This window comes from Gallinula chloropus, assembly GCF_964237585.1.
Source record: "Gallinula chloropus genome assembly, chromosome: 1".
Taxonomy (NCBI): Eukaryota; Metazoa; Chordata; class Aves; order Gruiformes; family Rallidae; genus Gallinula; species Gallinula chloropus.
Window position 1 is genome coordinate 7,585,440 of NC_140085.1, and position 21,359 is coordinate 7,606,798.

Below are 21,359 nucleotides of genomic sequence, written 5' to 3' on the forward strand. Positions count from 1 at the left end.
GCACCATCCACACTACAGTACCTGTACAGCTCCAAACCTGCAGCTCCCACTTTGAATAGGATTTTAATGAATCTGGCACCAGTTTGTGAGTGGTTTTAAAGAGCTGAGTGATTACCTTTCATAGCTTTTATCCTTTTGGGGGGCATTTTAAATTTCCCTGAAATCTTTCCCAGTCATCACCACGTCAACCTTGGCTGCTGACACAGCTGCATGGGGACAGTAGCAGTCTTGTGCCAGGCACGATGGAGGTCCCCAAGGGGTGGCTCCTGAGAAGGGCTGTCTTCATAGAGGCATTTTCCTCAAAGCAGAGCTCTGTAGGGCTGCCTGTGGTGCTCAGCCAGCTTTTCCTGGGCCTGATCCTTCTGCTGCCCCAGCTCATGCCCACTAGGATGGATCACAGGGTATTTAACTGCTGGTGCCTCAGCACTTCAGTGAAACTGCCACCACCAGTCCATGAGTCCTGGTGGCCTTGTCAGTACCTCTTGTTTGCTTTCACAAGGGCTGGAAGAGAAATAGAAGTGACTTCATTTGAAGCAACTGGGCAGATTTACCTCAGTATTCTGCAGCCCTTGTCTCCTGGTGCTTTTGCTGGGCAGCTTTGCCTGGTGTATTACATTCATTTCAGGCTCGTGTTGGTACTGTTGGATGGGTGGGGTGTCACTAAATGTGTAACTGTGACATTGCTTGGCAATGGCTCCTCTTGGCTACTCATCCAGAATAAACACCATGCACAATAAAACGCTCCCTGGGTTTGTATGGTCCCATTTATTGGATAAAGGGGAGGAGTTGCTTGCTCAACATCTTCATTTGCCGGAGAACTTGGTGCTGAGTCACAGACAGGAATTTGTTTGTGGTCCGTAACTCCAGCTGCCACACAGTCTTCGCTAATTCCACATCTGTATCAGCCTTCAGCCAGCATGTTGAAAGCTTCACATTGGTGCTCTGGCCGGTGGAAAGGAGATTGCTGCAGAAATCGAAGTGTTGAGGGCAGGGTAATGCCCCAAGGCCTCAGGGAATTCTGAGTTCACCCTTGGATGAAAAATGGGATGAAGCAACCAAGCCCCAAGCTTTGCTTAAACACCAGCAGTAACACAAGGAGTGGGGGAGGTTGAAGGAATGGATTTTATGTGCTTCAGTCTATTTTTGGAGACACTTTCTTTGTGCCAGAGATTGTTCCAGCCCAGATGCGGGCAGGAGGGCAGCTCCCTGCTGGGACAGGGAGTCCTCCCTGCCCTGGGAGTGCCCAGCCAGAGAGGCTGGTGGGGTCACCAGTCCTACTGAACTGATACGTCTCCACCAATGCTTGGGAGCAAGAGCAGAGGTGCAGCCCCAGGGGAGGCAGCTCAGGCGTGGCCCCTGTGCTGCCACTGCCCCAGGTTTGGGAATGTGGTGCAAGGCCCTCCAACCTTGCAATGAAGCAGCCTGAGCATATGTCAGGTGGTGGTAGCAAGAGAGCAGCCAGCTTGAAGACCCTGGTAAGATTTGGAGAGTTATGTGAATCCCTCCCAAAAATCTCAGTGCTCTTTTTCATCCCTGCAGCTACTGCTGCACTCCAAAGAGGAGGATGCAGGTGAGTGGGGGGGTTGCAGCCTGGAAGGTGCTTGGGAACAGAGGCAATAAATGCTTTCTTATGCTCTGGCTTTTGGCTGTTGCTGCTTTTGAGAAGTCATTTTTGGGGCTGAAATTTGCCATAGACAGGCAGGATGCAGACAGCTGTTGCCTGGGGTTTCAGCGATGCAGTTGCAGCATCCTGATGTTTTTCTCAAGCCAAACACCAGGATTCCCTTTTTTGGACAATTTTATCCAGTTAGTCAACCACACTCAACAATTTCTGAGCCACAGGAACTACACAGTGCAGCTGCCAAACGTGGTTTTGCTCTAATTTAATCTTTATTTTTGAAAAAATAATTGAAAGCCACTTGATGACTTCATCAGCCGTACTAACGATTCCCATTAGCGAGATCATACTGCAACTTGCACGAAGCTCCGATTCCCTGTTGACTTTGCATGTGAAATGGATGTTAGGAACCTTAAAAACATAATGATGCAGAGCATTTTCTATTAATAATATTAATTTCATCTAATGATTATTATTATTATTATAATTCTATTAGGGTTATGAATACCCTGCCATTAATAGAGCAGTGTTCCTAAAGTACAGCGAAAGGGAGATGAGGAAAAAAGAATCCAGGAGTACAGCGCATCCTCCCATCATCATTTTGCTTTGATTACCTAAATAACCACAACAAAGCTGGTTTTGTAGGTCAGGCTTCCTTTGAAGCACATCAGCTGTGGAACCTCAGCATGACTATTTTGTGTTAGCATCAAAGGAGTTTGTAATGCAGTATTTGGCCAACTTTCTTACAGGGGGGCTGCAGACCATGCAAATCTGGCTACCTGGGAGCTGATGCTGAGGAACATTTTCCATGTTTCCGTCCTGATCTTCAGGTGCCACTTTTGAGATGATGAATTCTTTTTCCTTGCACATCCTTTGCTTGTTCCTGCCAAAAACCCTGCGTAGAAAAAAAACCCAACCAAGCAAGCAAAGAACCACCCACCCAAGCACTTAGAAGCACACAGCGTTTCCTGCTGATTCCTGGCATGAGCTTACTTGCTTGGCCGTGTATTCATAATATTACATGCATTTATAGCAATGCCCATTTTATTGTCCCTCCCCCCCACCCCATCCCCCTGAGGGGCAGGGGGTTGAGAATATGGCTGGTTTAGCTGCCTGCCCAGTTAAACCATGACAAAAAGCTAGATCTATGCTATAAACTAACTGCTGATTGGCTTGTTGGTGATGATGGGCCCATTATCAGCAGTTTTATCCTAAATAAAACCCAAGCAAATTAGACACAAAGCTCACTGGGCGCTGCTTCTGCTGCAGTACATGTCAAGGCACTGCTGAAGGTGCCAGGGGAACAGCTCAAGAGCTGTAGGAAATCTCACATGTCCACCTCTGATTCACCAGCCAAAAGCTGACTTTTGCTATAGTCTGGGATCCAGGACAACCCCATATGTGAGGACCTGCACCTACACATTACAAGCATTCATATGCTTTTATCTGAGGAAAAGTGATGGGAATGTGCTAATTGCCCCAACGTGAACACCAAGTACAAATCCATTGGCTGGAGCACGTATTACCGTAGGCCTGTGCAGAACAGCATCACATAACCTTCCAGAAGCATGTTTGGCCTGTCCAGCTTGGACAACACCTTCATCATGGCATTAAACCATGCATATATTCACAGATACCTACTAGGTTCTCCCAGCACCACCAGCACCACCACCCATGATGGCTTTTTGGTTCTAGCAGAGTGCAGCATCAGAACACCTCTTCATCTTCCCAGAACTCACAGGCTTCATTAACTGTGTTTTTCACACTAATGATGATGGGTCTGTGGGGCTTGTTTGCCAGTATCAAACGCCTTGTTGGTGTGGATTCACCGCCTTGCTACAGATCCTCACAGACTCCTGCCTGCAGAGCAGAAGCCAGAGCACATTTTAGCCATGTTCAGCTTGATAACTCTCCCCAAAGACATGTTTCAGAGGAAGGCACCCAGCAACAATGAGGGAACATCTCTTGAGAGAGTCCATCTTCCTCCAGCTTCCCAGAGCATCCCCTGGATGCCGCTGCGCCCAGGATGCCCCAGGAAGTGCCCTATACCTGAAGCGCTCAATGTCTTCATCAGAAACAAGCTTCTTAATGACTAGATACCCACTGTCTTCATAGAACTGCCTTTGCTCCATGGTGAGGACGTTGTTGTCCAGGGTGTAGCTGAGACACAGAGGAGAAACACGTTAGCAGGGCCGGGCAGAGCGATGGGAGCACCGACAGCGAGACCTGGCATGGGGATGGTGCTGTGCCAGGGATCAGCGGCTGCTGGGGAGAGGCAAGTGGCTCCAGCCGGTGTTTGGGGGAGGCTCAGAAGAACCTCTCCCCACAGGAGCTGCCAAGGGCACTCGAAAGAAAATAATTAAAAGGAGGTAGCACTGGAAATTGGGTGTTTGATTTTGTATGAATGAAGAAACGGCTTTGACTGAACAGCAGCGCGAGCGGCTGCCGGCGCGGGAGCCGTTATCTGGGATATAAATTAAGGGCAATACACTGGAGCACAATAGGGTATGAAAACAGGACTGCAAAGAAATTACACCCCTCCCCACGCCTGACGGGGAAAGCAGCAGAAAGGAAACCTCCAATTAATTTTAACGAGCTTAAACAAACACAGCCCCGTTCTGCCAGGCAGAGAGCAGAGTCTCACCCAGAGGACCATTAACCCCCCCGGGCTAATGAAGCCCCACACCCTCTTTGTGCGTGGTGTTGAAGGCTAAACCTTACCTGGCAAAGAGTCATGAGAGGTGTGAGCAGACACAGCCCGTGCACGCAGATGTGGTCAGCAGCGGTGAGCCAGAGGAAAGCAAGAGGTGTATGGGGTTTGCATGGCAGGGTTTCGGTAGCAGGGGGCTGCAGGGGTGGCTTCTGTGAGAAGCTGCCAGAAGCTTCCCCTGTGTCTGACAGAGACCATGCTGGGTGGCTCCAAGATGGACCTGCCCGTGGCCAAGGCTGAGCCCATTGATGATGGTGGTAGCACCTCTGGGGTGACAGAGTTAAGGGGGAGAAATCCCCAACAAGCAGCAATTTTTGCAGCCAGTGAGAGGAGTGAGAAGGTGTGAGAGGAACAGCCCTGCAGGCACCCAGGTCAGTGCAGAAGGAGGGGCAGGAGGTGCTCCAGGCACTGAAGCAGAGATTCCCCTGCAGCCCCTGGAGCAGCCCATGGAGGTCCATGGTGGGCAGACATCCCACCTGCAGCCCATGGAGGACTCCACGCTGGAGCAGGCGGATGCACCCAAAGGAGGCTGTGACCCCGTGGGGGACCAGGCTGGAGCAGTCTGGGCTTGAAGCTCTGCACCCCATGGGAGGGACACACACTGGGGCAGCTGGTGAGGAGCTGCAGCCCATGGGGAAGATTCACGGTGGAGAAGTTCATGGAGGACTGTCTGCCATGGGAGGGACCCCAGGCTGGAGCAGGGGCAGTCATCCATGTGAGTTTGTCCTCACTTTTCCCTCAGGTGAAGCAGGTGCTGCTGAGAGGTGGGGTTGTCCTGCTGGAGTCTGCTGTCCCTTCATCCTTGCCATGTCCCTGTCCCACATCACAGCCTGCGGGTCTTGCTGCAGAAGAGTGAAGGTACATCTCTTACTGCAAGGGTAGATGAGGTACTTAGGGATGTGGTTTAGCATAGGACAGGAACAGCTGGACTTGATGAACTTAAAGGTCTTTTCCAACCTTGTGATTCTGTGACCAGGAGTGGATTGAACGAGGCATGTCCTCATTACTAACTAGATTCAGCTTTCCTTCAGTCTATTCTGACTCAAATTGGAGACTAAAGGGTGAAAGTGGTCCTTCTCTTGGCATGATCCTTCTCCTTGTCTCCTTGGTTCTTCCTTTTTTTTCTTTCCACATAAGCTTGTCACAGGGTAGCAAAAAAAACCCCAAATCGACCATCCCTTTCCACTGGAAAGAGCTTGATACTTGGGGATTGTAAAAACCATTGAGGAAGAGGGAGAGTGTTTGGGTACAGCACTTGGGTTCCTGCACTTGGCCTTAATGGGGCCTTAGCACACTGTGGAGGCTTCCACCTGGAAGAAATTAAGCTTAGGGCGGTGGGTGATGTGGCTAATAACTGCTTTTCCTCTCCTCCTCCCCTTCCTGCTGGTATCCAAAGAAGAGGGAGTTTGGACTCAAAGGCTGACCAGACCTTGCAGCTCTCCTGTGGCAGCAGCTCCCTCTGCAGTCACCCTCCTCACAGGCACTACACTGCCAGGAACCCTCCCTCAGAGGTCCGTGGTTCTTACAGTTTTGGTTTTATACCCAGAGAAAGCCAAGTGCTGGACACCAAGATGAATTTCCACGGGTGGGGCATGTGCTTTGGAAACCTGTGCTTGCAGAATCTCTGCTGGCTGCCTCGGTGGGATCAGGACCAAGAAAGCACTCAGCAGGTTGATTCCTCACTCGGGAGGTCACGTTTTCATGAACTGATGAAGCATCCTTTGAAGTCCAGCCTTTGCTCAAATATGCTGTAAGGAAGTGCTGGTAGATCCTTACAGTATGTGGACCTGCACCCATGAGCTTTGCTGGGAAGGAGCCAAGCAGCCCTGCTGGGTCTGGCTCTGCCCAGTGTCATTTTGGGGGTCAGGGGTGGAACTCCTCAGCATTTCTAGGATGCAGCTGAGCTGACCTTGCACACAGTGAAGGGGAGCTTGCCTGAGCTTAGTCCTCCCCAAGGGCTGGAGTTTCTTTGTCCTGTTCTAGGAAGGAATGAGGACATGAGTCTCATCAGGTGTGACAACTGCTGGGTTCAGGTGATCTGAGAGGTCTTTGATGGGATTTTTCTTCTGGAAGAGGAAATTTTAAGCCTAAATCTATATGCAGACATGCAAAAAATTTTAAAAACAAAGCTAAAGGTCTTTCTTTCCTTCTCTTTCCCAGCTCTAGTAAGAGAAATTCAGCCTGGAAATGCTGGGAACCTGATGGACAATCCATTTATCTTCTCTGTGGTCACAGCTCCCTCTGCAGTAAACTCAGCTACACCAGTAACACCAGACAGCAAAGTCTCTCCAGGAATCCTGCAGCCAACAGGATACTCAAAAGAATCCTAAGGAGAGCACCAGCTAGACTGTGAGCCAGAGCTCAGAAAAGGCAACAGAGGAGCCTCCAACTGACTTGGAAATTATTCCCTTGGGCCCATACAGTAAGGTAAGAGCAGAGAAGGTCTAAATCTGGAGAAGCATCCTGGCACACCTCCTCCAGAGTCAGTGCCAGGGTTATACAGAGGGCATGGGAAGAGGTGCAGGAACTAGGATATTCAAAATTACCTTCTGAGCAGGGCTGGGAGAAGAGCTTGAGATGTGTGGGTTTAGGACAGGACCTTACCTTAACTCCTGTTCTGACCAGGTGACCTCCCACCTGCAAGATAACAGAGCTGAAGGAGCCAAGAGAGTCACCAGTGCAACCTTTGGTGCTGTTTTGGCAGGTGGAAAGATGGACTGGAGAAGAGCTGAGGACAGACACCTTCCACTGGGTATTCAACAACACACCCACTGCTGGAACTTCCAGGTGGCAGAAAGAACACAACACAGCCCTTGAATGTAGTTTTGCTCTGATTTAATCTGCATTTCAAAAACCACGATTCTGAAAGCAAAGGAATCCTTCAGAAAGCAAGGAAACAAGGAAAAACACTGTGCAAGATCACTTCAGTGCACATCACTCCACCCTGCCACTAGTGCATCCCGAGGAGCACCCAACGGTCTCCCCAACCCAGCAGCAACAAAAGGTACCTTTTCCCAGGCCCACCAAACTCAAAGGAGGACTTCTTCATCTCACACAGCCTTGGATGGGTTGTGCAAGGCCAACAGGAGGCTGGTTTGCTGACCCCAGTAGCTCCCAACACGGTCAGCCACATGTCTCACCTGAGCCAGCACTGCTTGGTAAGACACAACACCACGTCAGGCGTTGAGGAACTCTACTGGTGATGATGCTCCAGCCCCCCAATCCCATTTTTCCATGGGAGTGGCTGCTGCTTCCCCTTTATCTGATTCCTTTCACTGCTGGTTCTGCTGGTACCAATGTCCACATCATCATCAGCTGTACTGCTTCCCATGTGACCTCATACCAAGGGCCTGTGTGAAACCCTGATTCATTTTATTTCTTTTGCATAGAAAAGGAAGTTGGAAGTGTTATAAACCCCATGAACTTCCCTGGATTCCTGAATAAAATCTTAGGTTAGTAAAGCATCATTCCAAAAATATGTGAGAAACTTCTAAAAGCTGAGAATGAAAACATCAGGAAAATCAAGGTTTTCTACCAAGACCTCAATTCTTTGATTGTCTTAAGGCACCCACAGCAAATCTCTGCTTTTTCTAGGTTTAGGTTTTCTTTGACATATGTCAGCTGCTCAACCTCTGTGCAATTAGTTTGCATTACCATAAAATGACTTTGCAGTGCAGCATCTGGCGAGGTTACCCGTACAGAGGCCAACAAAGCACACACAATTCTGACTGCTCAGGGAGGGTCCTCTCCAACCAGAGAAGCTGATTCTCAAGGATGTGTCTTCCATGCTGCCCTTCTCTTGCTCTACAGGTTAATTCTTTCCCCTTGCACAAGGCGTGCTCGGAAATTCCAAATATCCTTCAAAACAAAAAGGAGACAAAGGAAAAGCCTTAAGGGCCAGCAGGAATGGTGACCAAGCTCCCCAGCTCATGGAGTTGGAAATAGGTATGGCATTCCCAGCTTAGCTCCCTACCCATAAAAACATACTGAAACATTCACTGAGTATCATTTCAACTCCTTAATATCAAGAACACACCACAGCCCGTGGAAGCACAGGGCACTTCCACTCACCAGGAGAGCGCCTTGCTATGCATCCCTCAGGATTTCACCAGGTACCTAAAGAGCTCCAGGAATCCAAAGTCAAACAAACTGTAACTCCACAGGCAACATGTAGGGGATCTGATCAACGTTTATAAATATCTGAAGTGTGGGAGACAGAGGGAAATGGGCAGCCTCTTCTCAGTGCTCTGTGGGGACAGGACAAGGGGCAATGGCCTCAAGCTGGAGCACAGGAAGTTCCACACCAACATGGGGAAGAACTTTTACACAGTGAGGGTGACAGAGCCCTGGGACAGGCTGCCCAGGGAGGGTGTGGAGTCTCCTTCTCTGGAGATATTCAAAACCCATCTGGATGCCTTATTGTGTGACCTGTCCTAGGGAGCTGCTTTGGCAGGGGGGTTGAACTCCATCTCCGGAGGTCCCTTCCAACCCCTACAATTCTGTGAGTCTGTCACAGCTGGACACCCAGGGACACCATGGGAGAAACCAAAATAAAAACCTCTTAAGGTGAAAAAGAAAGTCCTTTCTAAATGCTCTAGATACCCTAATATCTGTAAAATACAGAAATGTTAAAAATATAAAGCCCTGCCTCTTACACCTCGAGTGACCAGCCTGGATACTGGCTGTGTACAGGTTTGGCAAGGGCTGTGGATGAAGAAATTCAGAACGTTTCCATCCCCATCCCAGTAACAAGGTTTATTTTTCTTTCAGTGGCTGAATCCCTGAAGAATTTAGCCTTCAGCCTGTTTTACACAATGGGTTCAGTTATTCAGCAAGAGTCTGTTACCCTCCCCTCCCTATTTTTTTTGAGGCCGATGGGTATCGCTGCTGTAGCCTCAAGTGTAAACAACCAACATGGGAATATATTTAACCAAAAAAATGCAGCCTGCTAGTGCAGTCAGAGGTGGCTGCCTGATTCAGAAGGAAAATCCAGCTGCCATCAGGATGGGTAACTGTAAGACAGGCCAACTGCAAGACATGCCAGCTCTGAGCAAGCACTGGACTTACTGCACCTTCTGAAGCTTGGGAGTTCAGGGCAAGAGGTGACCACATCTTCCTGTCAGCCCAAATAGACCTGTGAAGAGCGCTGGTTCAGGCACAGCAAACTACCTGTGCTATTCAGTATATCCACTGATGGCCTGGATGAGGGAATAGAGTGTACAGTCAGCAGGTTTGCTGACTCTGGGAGGGGTGGCTGACACCCCATGGGGCTGTGCTGCTGTTCAGCCAGACTTAAGAGAGGGTGGAGAGCTGGGCAGGGAGGAGTGTAAGGAGATTTAACAGGGGCAAGTGGAGGGTCTGGTATCTGGGGAAGAACAACCCCGGGTACCAGTAGAGGTTGGGGACTGGCCTGTCAGAGAGCAGTGTAGGTGAGGGGGACCTGGGGGTCCTGGGGATGACCATGAGCCAGCAATGTGCCCTCCTGGCTAAGAAGGCCAATGGCATCCTGGGGTGTATTAGAAGGGGGGTGGTTAGTAGGTCAAGAGAGGTCCTTCTGCCCCTCTACTCTGCCCTGGTGAGACCACACCTGGAATATTGTGTCCAGTTCTGGGCCCCTCAGCTCAAGAAGGACACAGAACTCCTTAAAGAGGCCAAGGTGATGAAGGGAGTGGAACACCTTCCTTATGAGGAGAGGCTGAGGGAGCTGGGTCTCTTTAGCTTGGAGGAGAGGAGACTGAGGGGTGACCTTATGAATGTTTATAAATATGTAAAGGACGAGAGTCAGGAGGACAGAGCCAGGCTCTTCTCAGTGATGGCCAGTGATAGGATAAGGGGCAATGGGTGCAAGCTGGAGCAGAGGAAGTTCCATGTGACTGTAAGGAGGAACTTTTTCCCTGTGAGGGTGACAGAGCCCTGGGACAGGCTGCCCAGTGAGGCTGTGGAGTCTCCTTCTCTGGAGACATTCAAACCCCACCTGGATGTGTTTCTGTGTGATTTAGTCTGGGTGATCCTGCTCTGGTGAGCCAGTGAAGGACAAAGCCACCACCCTATTCCTGCATGGCTGCATTAGCCCTCCCCACTGCTACCTGGTGGGGCAAAGTCTCAACCCCCCTCAAATGGTGTAAGAAGGGCACAGGAGCAGCCTCAGAGCTGAGCCACTGTGACAGCAGAGTCCACAGCTCCTCACTTATGCTGTGACATCAGCTGCGGTCACATGATGGAGTGGTGATCTAATCCGCCAGCTCAGACAACACAGGAGGGATCAATTTGTGCTCACAAACCCCGTTTTGACAAGCAGAGCTGGAGGAGGAACTTTAGAGCTCAAGGGATGTGAAGGGACTGCCCAGAGAGCAAGGCCACTTCTCCCTCATAGCAAGAAGCTGCCTTATGGGTGCAAAAGCCCCCATAAAATCCTGCCAGTCATCCTCTGAACATCAGCTCCTTCATCATTCTGCCACCCACCCCTGCCTGGCACAGTCTGATCTGCCAAACCAAGAAGCACAGATCTGCCCCATGAGACTCAGGGGAGGGAACGGAGCCGGCGGTGACGAAGGGCCTGTGGCCAAGTCCTACCCTGAGCTCCACAGAGGTCATGTTGTACTTCTTGCGAACCATTTCCACCAGTTCTTTCTCCAGGTGCTCTTGGGTCGTGTTCTTGACGTCTATGTAGTAGCACTCTGAGCTGGCAAAGTGACAGCTTATGCTCTGCAAGAGGAAACGGGGCATCAGTCGTTACCACATCCATTACAAAGGAGTGGGGAGGAAGAAACATCTCATGCATCCCAGATCATGGAGATCACCCCCCCTTCAGCAGATCCCTTCCTTCTCTCCAACCACCCCTGCTCTCCTGAGTGTCCCCCTTGGAGAAACACTCTTGCTGCCCTGGGATTCTGTGATCAGTTTGTGCTTAAGCAGAGCCTAGAGGAAATGAATAGAAATGTCCCACTGGAAAAAGCTTTCTCTCTACACAAGCTGTGCCAGAAGCAAGGCAGATCATGCCAGATCTCCAAAGGTGTTGGACTATAACCTGGCTCAGAGAGCTCCAGGATACTCACTGATCCACCCCAAAGGCAGAGAAATGCTGGGATCTGGCACAATATGAGGAAGCTCTTGTGTTTCTATGGGATGCTGAAACGGGACTGTTGCTCTGCTAACCAGGAAAGAGCCATCAGATCTCAGTACCTGATGTCCTCTCTGCTTTTAGGATTGCAGGAGGAAGGAATTCCACACCAGTAAACTGCTACTGTGGCAGTTTGAATGAATGGGCCATATAGTACTTTTTCAGGCAAAACAATAGAAAAATAGAGCAGCAGTGCATGCAAGGAAAGATCTCCTTTGCCACTAGTGCCTATACTAGAGGCTACAGTTCCCTTAGGTGCTAGGATAAATCCACTTCTAAAGGATCAGGGCTCCCAAGGAGGACACTTTGGCCTGTTCCAGTTAAATAATCATGATGCAATTTAAATAAATGATGAGTAATCAGATGTTTAATAGATAAATGGGTCATGTTTCATCAAATAAATATTATTTATTCGATGATGGAGACTCCTGCAATGATGGAGACCAAGGAGGCAGGGCCAAGAAAGTTAGAGAAGATCCTGATATCCAGGACATCTGAAAGGGAAAAGCAAGTACAGCCAGCCAGGCTTCAAATGTAGGTTCAACATCTAATTCCTGCTCCTGCCCTGTTATTCTCAAGCAGCCCCATGGCATGCTCTCCTCCCCAAAGAGAGAGATGCTTAAAAATAAGAAAGGGAGTTTTAGAAGTTCATCCCCATATTCATGAGCTAGGAAAGGGGGAGGATAGTGCCATCAGTTTTAAAAAATCAGAAATATTAGAAGCCACATCAAGAGCTGGTTTCCTACCTTTCGGAAACCTGCGGTCTTGTTTATCCCAGAGCCATGAATAAGCAGGGGATGGAAGAACACCGTGTCCCCCTTCTCCATGACAACGTGAACCCTGGGAGTCTTCTCATCCTCATCAAGCAGCCCGTGGAAAAGTCTGTTGGTTTTACCCTAGGTAAAAAGAAGAGGCTGAGTTGAAATCACACCTTTAAATTAGATCAAGGGCTGATTCTCAGCGCGAGGCGTGGCTGGGACAGCTCCTGACCTGCTTTCCTCTGGGCACTGTATTTGGTATGCCCAATGAAGACCTGCCCACTTGCCTACAAGTCTTCCTACTTCAAGCCTGAGATACAGCAAAATAATACTACTTCTGTTTTCTGAAGCTGGATTCAGACAATTAAGAACGTGTCTCAGCTGGAGAGAACAGAAGAGAGCACCAGGGAATCCCTCAAGCGTGGCCTGATGCCACCACTGGGGTCCAGCCTCCTGCTCCCAGGAAGCACCCATGCTTAAGATGGAGATACCACTTGATATTTAATTGCATCCAGTTGTCTCCTACCCAGTTTCTCCTCTTTGAGACAGTACACATGCTCACCAGGCAGGCCAAATCCACAGGAGGAGAAAGTCCTCGGATTTGGCAAGGGCAGTGGAAAACTGTCGCATATGTTTGCGTTGTTTTCCCATGGCACACACACCAAACAACTTCTAGGTGAAGGTGGAAACAGGGGCAAACCTACCCAGGCTACATGGGGTGAAGCCAATGGAGCAACAAGTCACCCCTGAGAACCTCAGCTGTGACTTGTGCATCGTCCCTCTACACTGAGCTCAAATTGTTCCCAACCCCCCCTCTCCCCCACCCCCGCCACTCTACCTCCCAGTTTGGATAGCCATGGGGCTTCAGGGGCTCCTTGTGTGTCCCTGGCTGCACCACCAGGCAGCCGTTGTCCTGGTCAGCCCTCTCCATGGCAGTCCAGGCGCACACGATGCGGGTGGCAGGCCGGAAGGGGAAATAGTGCAAGTCCTGATGCATGGGGTGGAGAAAAGTCTGTTTATCTGCAACACAGGTTCAAAACCTTCAACCTCACCAAACACGGCACTTTCCCTTGCCATCCCACCACTGCACTTGTTGTAACACGTCCTAGGAAGCTGCTGCTGGCCACTGGAGAGACTTGGCTTGCTCAGTGTCTGCTCCAGCCCACCACTGCCTTGGAACCAAATGGGTTAACTTGCACCCCATCCCAAGATGGACCAAGAACATGGTGGTGGCTTTTGGGTCAGAAATGGCATGGGGACACAGTGAATGCCAGGAGGCTGCCTGGCTGTGAGATCCCTCAGAAGACTCCTTTCGCTGGCCTTCATCACCAACAACCCCCCCCTGCCAAGGTTTCACCACTCACTTTGGCTGCTCCCCAGTTTTGTGAACTTTAACCAGCATGGAGTTGCAAAAACCTTTCCCAACACAAAGACTTTGGAACAGCCATGCTGTCTGTAGTCACTTGATCTATCCCTGTGTTGCAAGCAGAATCAACCCAGTCTGTGCTGCAGCCATCACGTGGTTATTTAGCTTTCTTTGGGGAAAAAATAAATCTCAGTTTATGGACTGCAGCCTTCCCAGACAGTCCACCCAGCATTCTACTAGCCTTGACCCTGGAGGTTTTTTTCCATGAAATCTAAAGAAAAATAAGTATTTCTAAAATTTTGGATGTTACTCCTTTTCCAGCAATGGAAGTGGAAGCATAAAGTCCACACCAAACCAGCCTTATATACACATACATATTTATATATTTATTTTGCCATTGAGTTTGCTCCTCAAATAGATACAGCCAGGATGTTTCCACTTGCCTCACTTGCCCCATTATTTAGATTTTAGGCAGCCTCAAAAGCTCTCCTGAGATCTGCACCTCTCCTAAAGTATTCCTCAAAGATACTGAATGGAGACCTTGCAAATATGGAACAGCTTTCCTTTTCTTGCCTTCTGGTTTTACTTCAAAAATGGTTTTTGTTTGGTTTTACTTCACTCAACATCCTGTTGAGTCTCCAAGCCAATGGCACAGCTTTCTCTGGAGTATTTAAGATGACACGTGGAGTTGACCTGAACAAGGACAGTATTTTAATGGTTCAATGTGCTACGTGTCTGCTCAGAAGATGCACACCTGAGAACAAGAAACACAGCTCAGGTCTCAGCTTTGCTAAACCAGAACAGCTTCTGCAGTGTCAAAGCTCCTTGGAACACCTGTAATATGGTTAGGCCAGAGCTCTTCCCCTCTCCCTGCACATCACCCCTGTATAAATGATGATCTCAATTTCCAGCAGCAAGAGCCAAAATTGGGCTTCAAAATCCTTTTGGCACCTATTCAAGTGTCTTCATATCAAAGCACTGAGCATGCAACAACTGTCAACAACTGTCAGTGAGGTGAATCACAGAATTACAAGGTTGGAAAAGACCTTTGAGACCATCGAGTCCGACCGTTCCTGTCCCATGTTAAACCACAGCCCTAAGTACCTCATCAACCCATCTTTTAAACACACCCAGGGATGGTGACTCAACCCCCTCCCTGGGCAGCCTGTTCCAGGCCCTGACAACTCTTTCAGTGAAGAACTTTTTCCTAACATCTAATATAGGAGCATATAAACTCCAAGCAAAGGATGAACTCTGTATCTACTGCCTGTTACTGGGGTCCATGGAAGCACTTGTTTTCAAAACATTTGAGAAGTCAAGCTTGAAAAACATGTCATGCTTTAAACCCTGGGCCTTTGTGCAGCTGGGTGAGCAGGGATCTCACTTGCCCACATTGAACCTGAGGGGTGCAGCCAAGATACCCACCATCCTTAGCAAAGCACATACTGAACACTGAGACAAGAGATGTTATCTTAGTAAGCCAAAGTTAAAGAAAACAAACCATTACCAAAGTGGCCTTGTAATTTCTGAAAATTATTTGGTTTTAATTTGCCTGACTTTATTTGTTTGAATAAAGCAATGCAAATAGCTTTTCTATCAGGTGAAGATCTCTTTTGGCCAGACAGACAGCATGCAAGCAACAGTTTCTGTGTTTTTCTCTTGTCCAAGGTTTCCTTACCAGAATCTGGAAGTTTATTTATCAGCATGGTGTGCATTGCCATGATGTTTGGCCCTGTGAAGCACTCAACATATCTGAGGACCTACAGGGAAGAAAATATTAGAAAAAGTCTGAGCAACATGAAAGACAAGAGGAAAGATTGCTGAGGAAGCACTGAGCCCTGGGTGTTTGGCTGAGGACTGGGGTAGAACAGGAGGAGGCTGGGATGGAGGGATGCAGGACAGGAGGCAGGATCCAGAATGGCAGAGGTGGGCATGGTGGGAGGAGGCCAAGGAAGGAGATAATGCAGCAGTCTGCTGGGTGGGTTTGGAAAGATGTGGAAGGTTTTACTTCCACAAAGCTCTGGCTTTCCACCACAACATGATATATTGATGGGATTGGCATACAGGTGCTCTAATTGATAAGGGATACAGCTTTAGCAGAACTGCATAGGCATTATAACAGAGATACAGGCTCTTCTGCCACCATCCCCCCTTTTGTGGTGGGTTTGGGTCTGGTTTGGTTTGGTTTCCATTTTACCTCAGGCAGAGTACAGTATCTGAACAACTCTTCATCTTCCTGAAAATCCTGCACTTTGTTAACTACATTTTCAGACTGACCATACTGGGATCTCAGTGACTCATTTTTCATAATCATAGCTCCTGGCAGATCCACCTCTCGTTTACAGATCCTCACAAACTCCTTCCTGCAAAGCAGAGGGAACACCTGTGTTGAGAGACTCTGGCTCCCTCCAGCTTCCCAGAGCTCCCCCAGGATGCTGCTGTGCACAAGACCTCCCAGCAAGTACCTGAAGCGCTCAATGTCTTCATCAGAAACGAGCTTCTTAATGACCAGGTACCCATTGTCTTCATAGAACTGCCTTTGCTCCATGGTGAGGACGTTGTTGTCCAGGGTGTAGCTGAGACACAGAGGAGAAACACGTTAGCAGGGCTGGGCAGAGCGATGGGAGCACCGACAGCGAGACCTGGCATGGGGATGGTGACATGGGGGTGGGGGTATCTCTGCCCACAGCCACCCACTACTTCTGTGCCACGGGTCACAGCATCCCCCCTTCCCTAAGTGGAGAAGCAGGCAGGAAAGCTGGGATCGGTCCTCTCCTCAGCAGCTTTCCTCTCAACAGAGATACTGAAGCCCACGGGGACAGTCTCTGCAGTCAGACTGTCCAGTCAGACACTTTCAAGACACATGGTTAAGCTCTCCTATTGAAGTCAAATCAAACAGAGGCAATATACCCTTGCAAATGAACAACTGCACAACATCTGGTGAGCCACATGTGTGCTGGGGTGGGACAAAGAATCAGGTTCTGCAGACTATGAATTGGTTTTAATCTCTCAAAGGAAGAGGCAGCTTACCGAAACCTCCCTGGCTGGGGATCAGCACTGACTTGGGCTGAAGTAGGAACACTCATCTGGGATGGAAATCAAGGAACATACACAAGAACACAACAGAGCAGAAGAACATCTATGCATTCATGTCCTGAGTCCTACCATGTGGTTCACGTTAAAGGTAAGTGCTGTGCTGGACATTCAATACATGTTGTTTATTTTGCTTCCAAAAATCACAGATTCACAGAACTGGAGGGGTTGGAAGGGACCTCCAGAGAGCATCGAGTCCAACCCCCCTGCCAAAGCAGGTTCACTGGGTCAGGTCGCACAGGGAGGCGTCCAGACAGGGCTTGAACATCTCCAGAGAAGGAGATTCCACACCCCCCCTGGGCAGCCTGTCCCAGGGCTCTGTCACCCTCACTGTGTAAAAGTTCTTCCCCGTATTGGTGTGGAACTTCCTGTGCTCCAGCTTGAGGCCAGTGCCCCTTGTCCTCTCCCCACAGAGCACTGAGAAGAGGCTGCCCATTTCCCTCTGTCTCCCACACTTCAGATATTTATAAACATTGATCAGATCCCCTCTCAGTCTTCTCTTCTCAAGGCTGAACAGACCCAGCTCACTCAGCCTCTCCTCGTAGGGAAGATGCTCCAGGCCCTCAATCATCTCTGTAGCCTCCGCTGGACTCTCTCCAGGAGAATGTATTGCCCACCTTTGGAGCAGCAGAGAAGTACAAAATAACAGTCAGTGTAGCCTTGCCCATGCATGCAGAAAAATCAGTGCAAAATGCCTGAGATTCCAGAGTAGACCACAGGCCTTGATTCACCTCCCAGAACATCGAGACACTCAATGAGACACTCAGTGGACATATTTACTTGCCCAATTTCCCTCTATGCTCCAGAGAGCAGCCAGACCTACCCAAAACCTGTGTTATCTCCTGAAGGTTCTTCTCCATCTGTCCCCTCCCAGCATTACTGCACCAAATTTGGTGCCTGAAGTCCTATGAGGTGGACCCAGGACTTCACATTCCCATGTGGTGGTGCAAACCCTCAGCCTTCTCTCCAGTTACCACAGAGATTAGGTCCCTCCCAAACCTGACAGGGAGTGCACAGAGAGAAGAGCTATGGGCTTGTCCTCTGCCTCCACTCATTTCAACAGGTTTAAACAAACACAGTTGTGTTCTTCTATGCAGAGAGAGGCAATCTCATCCTCAGAGCCATTAAAACCTGCACGCTAAGAGAGCTCTGTATGTGGTAGTGAAGTGTTGTCCAGGGGTGAGGACAAAGGAAGGGACATTTTTCTGCAGATGTCTGGGTCTGCACATGCATGTTTGGAGACTCCTGAGCTTCAAGGATCTGTGTCAACCCAACTCTTTGCTTTGCTGCTCACCCCCACCTGTTAAACATGCCACAAAAGCATGCATGGTTCTGGAGGAAGAAAGAGGTTTCATCACAACTGACCCATCTATGGTCCCTACACCAGGAACCTGAACCACCAGCTGGTCAAGAGTCACACACAGCAGGAGCAGCAGCATGACACATGGAACAAGGGTGTAGCAAAAGTTATGAGGCAGCAGGAGGGAAAGGTGCTGAGAACCAGCTGGGAGAGAATGGGGAGGAAAAGGACATGGGGAGACCTGGTAGAAACCACCACAGCAGGTCCCAGGACAAGGAGTTCCACAGCCAAGGGCTCCACACACATTTCAGGTCCAGTTTCAGTGAAAATGGGACTGCTAATTGTCCAGAGGCAACTGGTGGAGACATAGGCATTGGTTGAACCCCTCCTCAGCACACCTCCAGCTCCCAGAACAAGGGACAGCAGCCAAGTCCCCCAGGCACTAAACTCCACTCTAACACCTTCCTCCCCTTCTCTTGCCACCTCTGCAACGCTCAAAGGACAAGCTTGGGTTGCTCAGACAGCTGGAAACAAGAGGTACACAAGCTGTGAAGGATTTGCCACCTCCAGCAGCTCATTTTGGTGAAGACACAGAGTATTTAAACATTTATCTTCCCCTCACAGCCACACTTTTGAGAATAATGTATTCACAGGCATGTCAGCCAACCTAGCACACAACAGAACAGCTGGGACCACTCACAAGCAAGTCAACATTATTTTTTTTGAGAGACACCAAAGCAGAGGCACAGCAAAGTTCAAGGTGGCCAGGAGCTTTTCCAAAGCATCTCCCTGCAGAGTTTCAAGGGATTGGGTGAAATCCTACATATCCAAGACAACCACAACAAACTTGTGTAGTTTTCTTAGAAGCCATCTCACTGAGAGATGGTCACAGCTTGGCTGCCACCACACTGCCAGCACCATCAGGGTTTGACCAGAAGCAGCCAAACACCCAAATCCCTCAAGAGTTGCAGCTGTTTTCTGAAATTCCCCTGTTTCCTGAGGAAACCTTCACTTCTACAGTCGGTGTCCTGGGTGTTTTGCCCCAACTCAAGCAGCACCCAAGGTGAATTCCCAGCTGTGGCAGTGGAGGTCTTCTACAGGCTCTTGTCAATGTGGCTTTTTCTCAGCTGCCTTTCTGTAAGGAGACAAGTTACAGATACAGGAACCCTCTCTGGCTCCTACACCGAGCTCCCAACCTGCTGCATGTCACCTTCTGCTGCTTCCTCTCCTTGCTGAGGCCCCATGGGAGGACTCCACAAACGCAGAGTTCTTCCACTGTAGTGTAAAAATAACTCATCTTAAAAAAAACCCAACCCAGTACAACCCAACATACACTGATTGGGTCGTATCTACCATATCAGTCCCTAAAATGAACTACAGGAGGAAACCAGGTAGGCACCAGAGAGAATTAAACTCTCTGTTGTGCAGGTTTAATTTCATATAGAGAGAGGATGAGGATGCTCAGTGCTCCATGAGGTCAGAGCCTGGTGTGAGCCAGAAGGCAACTAAGCAGGCAGAGAGCAGCAGGTGCACATCTGCACCCCAGTGAGACCATGCAGGGACCTCGCAGGCTGTGGGTGGCTTCACATTTCAGGTCTCTATCACAGTGTTTCTGCTCAGGCAGCTCTTTCTCCATACATTTTATGGAAGGAAAACTGACCGTCCCACCCAGCTCCCCACGCCAGAAACTACAACCAAGCCAGTGCAGTGAGGTAACACACGCTGGCACTTGCTTCAGCCACACACCTTTCTCGTTCCACCCCAGTTTAATCCCAGCTGTGGCCAAAGCTCTTCGCGTCGGGACCACGGCAGCTGGATTTAAAAGCCAAACAGCTTGTGTGGTGCCTTTGCTCACTGGCTGTGTTTACAACCAGGCTGCCTTTCCTGGTGTTCCTGCCCAACTCTGAGCTCCTACTCACACCTCTGCCTCGTGCCAGCCTGGGTTAATGAGTATCCATCTGCCTTCACATTTTTAATATGTGTAGAGGCTTCGACAGGCTGCAGGATCACGTCCTCTTCATCAGTTTATTGTAACTCAGGGGTAAGCTCCCAGCGTTCAGCTCTCACTGAGAAGCAGCAGCACTTAAAAAAAAGAGTCTTAAAAAAGCACCAAACAAGAAGTTGTTGGGGTGGGACAGGTGCTGCCCCCGAAACACCCGTCAGGACTGCCAGGGGAAGCACTGCCCTGGTGCAACCCCACCTTGCCGAGGGGCTACATGGGGCACAACCCCCCCTGCACGTCACCACCCCCCCCACACAGCAAGGGGGGAGGCAGGAATATTGTCCTTCACCGCCAGGACGCCCTCGCAGGACACCCCACCACGGCAGCCCTCCTCTGTGCCCACACACGCAGTCAGGCTGCGGGAGCGATGAGCAAACCCTGCCGGGGCAGGGGAAACAGACCCGCGACCCCAACGGGACCAACATCCCGTCCCCCACCCCACTCCGGCCCCTTCCCACCGCACATCCTAAAGGATACAGGAGCAGAGACCGCTCCCAGCCGTGGGGAGAGATGCCGGAGGATGACGTCCAGCCGAGCCGCCGGCCCTGACCGCTTCCCGAGCTGCTCCATCGTGCCCAAGCAGCGGGAGCGCTGGGTCCGCGGCCTGACCCTACGGACGCAGCCGGGGAGGAGGAGCGGGGCCCGGTCTGAGCCTTTGCCTCAGCCGCACATGCGCCAGCGGCCGCGCATGCTCAGAAAGGCCGGGGAGCCCTGCCAGAGACCGAGGCTTGGCAGGGAGTGCAAGATGGGAGGGTCTGCGGCTGGCTGGGAGGGACGCGGGGCAAGCTCAGCCCCTGTTTCTCCCCCTATTTTTTTCCCCTTCTCTGGCAGAGGTTACCGAGCCGCAAGGATTTCGTCAGCCCCGTGCAGAGAGCAACGCCTGGCGCTGCCCGAGCGGCACGGGTATTCTCCTTACTGATCCCCCGTCTCTAAGGAGACTGTCAGAGAGCCTCATCCCTCCACGGAGCAGTTCGGAGGGATTACGGCCCCAGCGTGCTCCCCACATCCCTCATTTGCACTGATAAGATACCTGGGATGGCTGCAGACCTGCGCCTGGGGTGCTGGGGGGGCCTCTCTGTCCAGCCTCCCGGGACAGCTCCGGGTGTTTTTTGAGTAAGAAAAGAGGGGAAGGTGCAAGAGGAGTCACAGGGCAGCAGCTGGGGAGGTGGGAGGGGAGGGAAAACAAGCACAGAGAGGGAAAAAACCTGGGGTGGGGGAGAGGGAGATGCAGGGTAAAAACCCTGCAGCTGCAAATACAGGTTGCAAAAAAAAATAAGCTGCAGAGTCTGGGTGTTCTTGTGGAGCTTGGAAAGGCTTAAAAGTGGTATGCTCAATGTACGTGGTGCTTAGCGTGCTGTCACCTGCCTTAATTAACAGCTGACACAGTCGAGG

General features: G+C 50.2%; 1 protein-coding gene across 2 annotated transcripts; it reads right to left on the minus strand.

The window, feature by feature from the left end:
- Positions 1-7,146: 7,146 nt before the first annotated feature.
- On the minus strand, positions 7,147-20,606 carry PHYH (phytanoyl-CoA 2-hydroxylase). 2 transcript variants are annotated; one of them, XM_084279066.1, is made up of 9 exons: positions 20,445-20,606; positions 16,603-16,658; positions 16,038-16,148; positions 15,770-15,935; positions 15,251-15,332; positions 13,045-13,226; positions 12,195-12,344; positions 10,902-11,033; positions 7,147-8,186 (listed from the first exon to the last, which is right to left on the minus strand). In XM_084279066.1, the coding sequence occupies exons 1-9, from the start codon at positions 20,535-20,537 to the stop codon at positions 8,133-8,135; spliced, it is 1,026 nt and encodes a 341-aa protein (XP_084135192.1). In that variant the 5' UTR covers positions 20,538-20,606; the 3' UTR covers positions 7,147-8,132. The 2 variants fall into 2 exon arrangements, with proteins under 2 accessions (XP_084135192.1, XP_084135191.1); XM_084279065.1 differs by lacking the exon at positions 7,147-8,186 and adding an exon at positions 8,440-8,575.
- Positions 20,607-21,359: the final 753 nt, after the last annotated feature.

Bases quoted from the DNA above. Each gene is read 5' to 3' on its own strand.
- PHYH (XM_084279065.1), bottom strand. From the start codon at position 20,537: ATGGAGCAGCTCGGGAAGCGGTCAGGGCCGGCGGCTCGGCTGGACGTC. The intron at 16,659-20,444 runs GTATCCTTTAGG...TTTCCATCCCAG, and splicing joins TGGGAGCGGTCTCTGCTCCT to ATGAGTGTTCCTACTTCAGC. The intron at 12,345-13,044 runs GTAGAGTGGCGG...CTTTTTACCTAG, and splicing joins ATGGCTATCCAAACTGGGAG to GGTAAAACCAACAGACTTTT.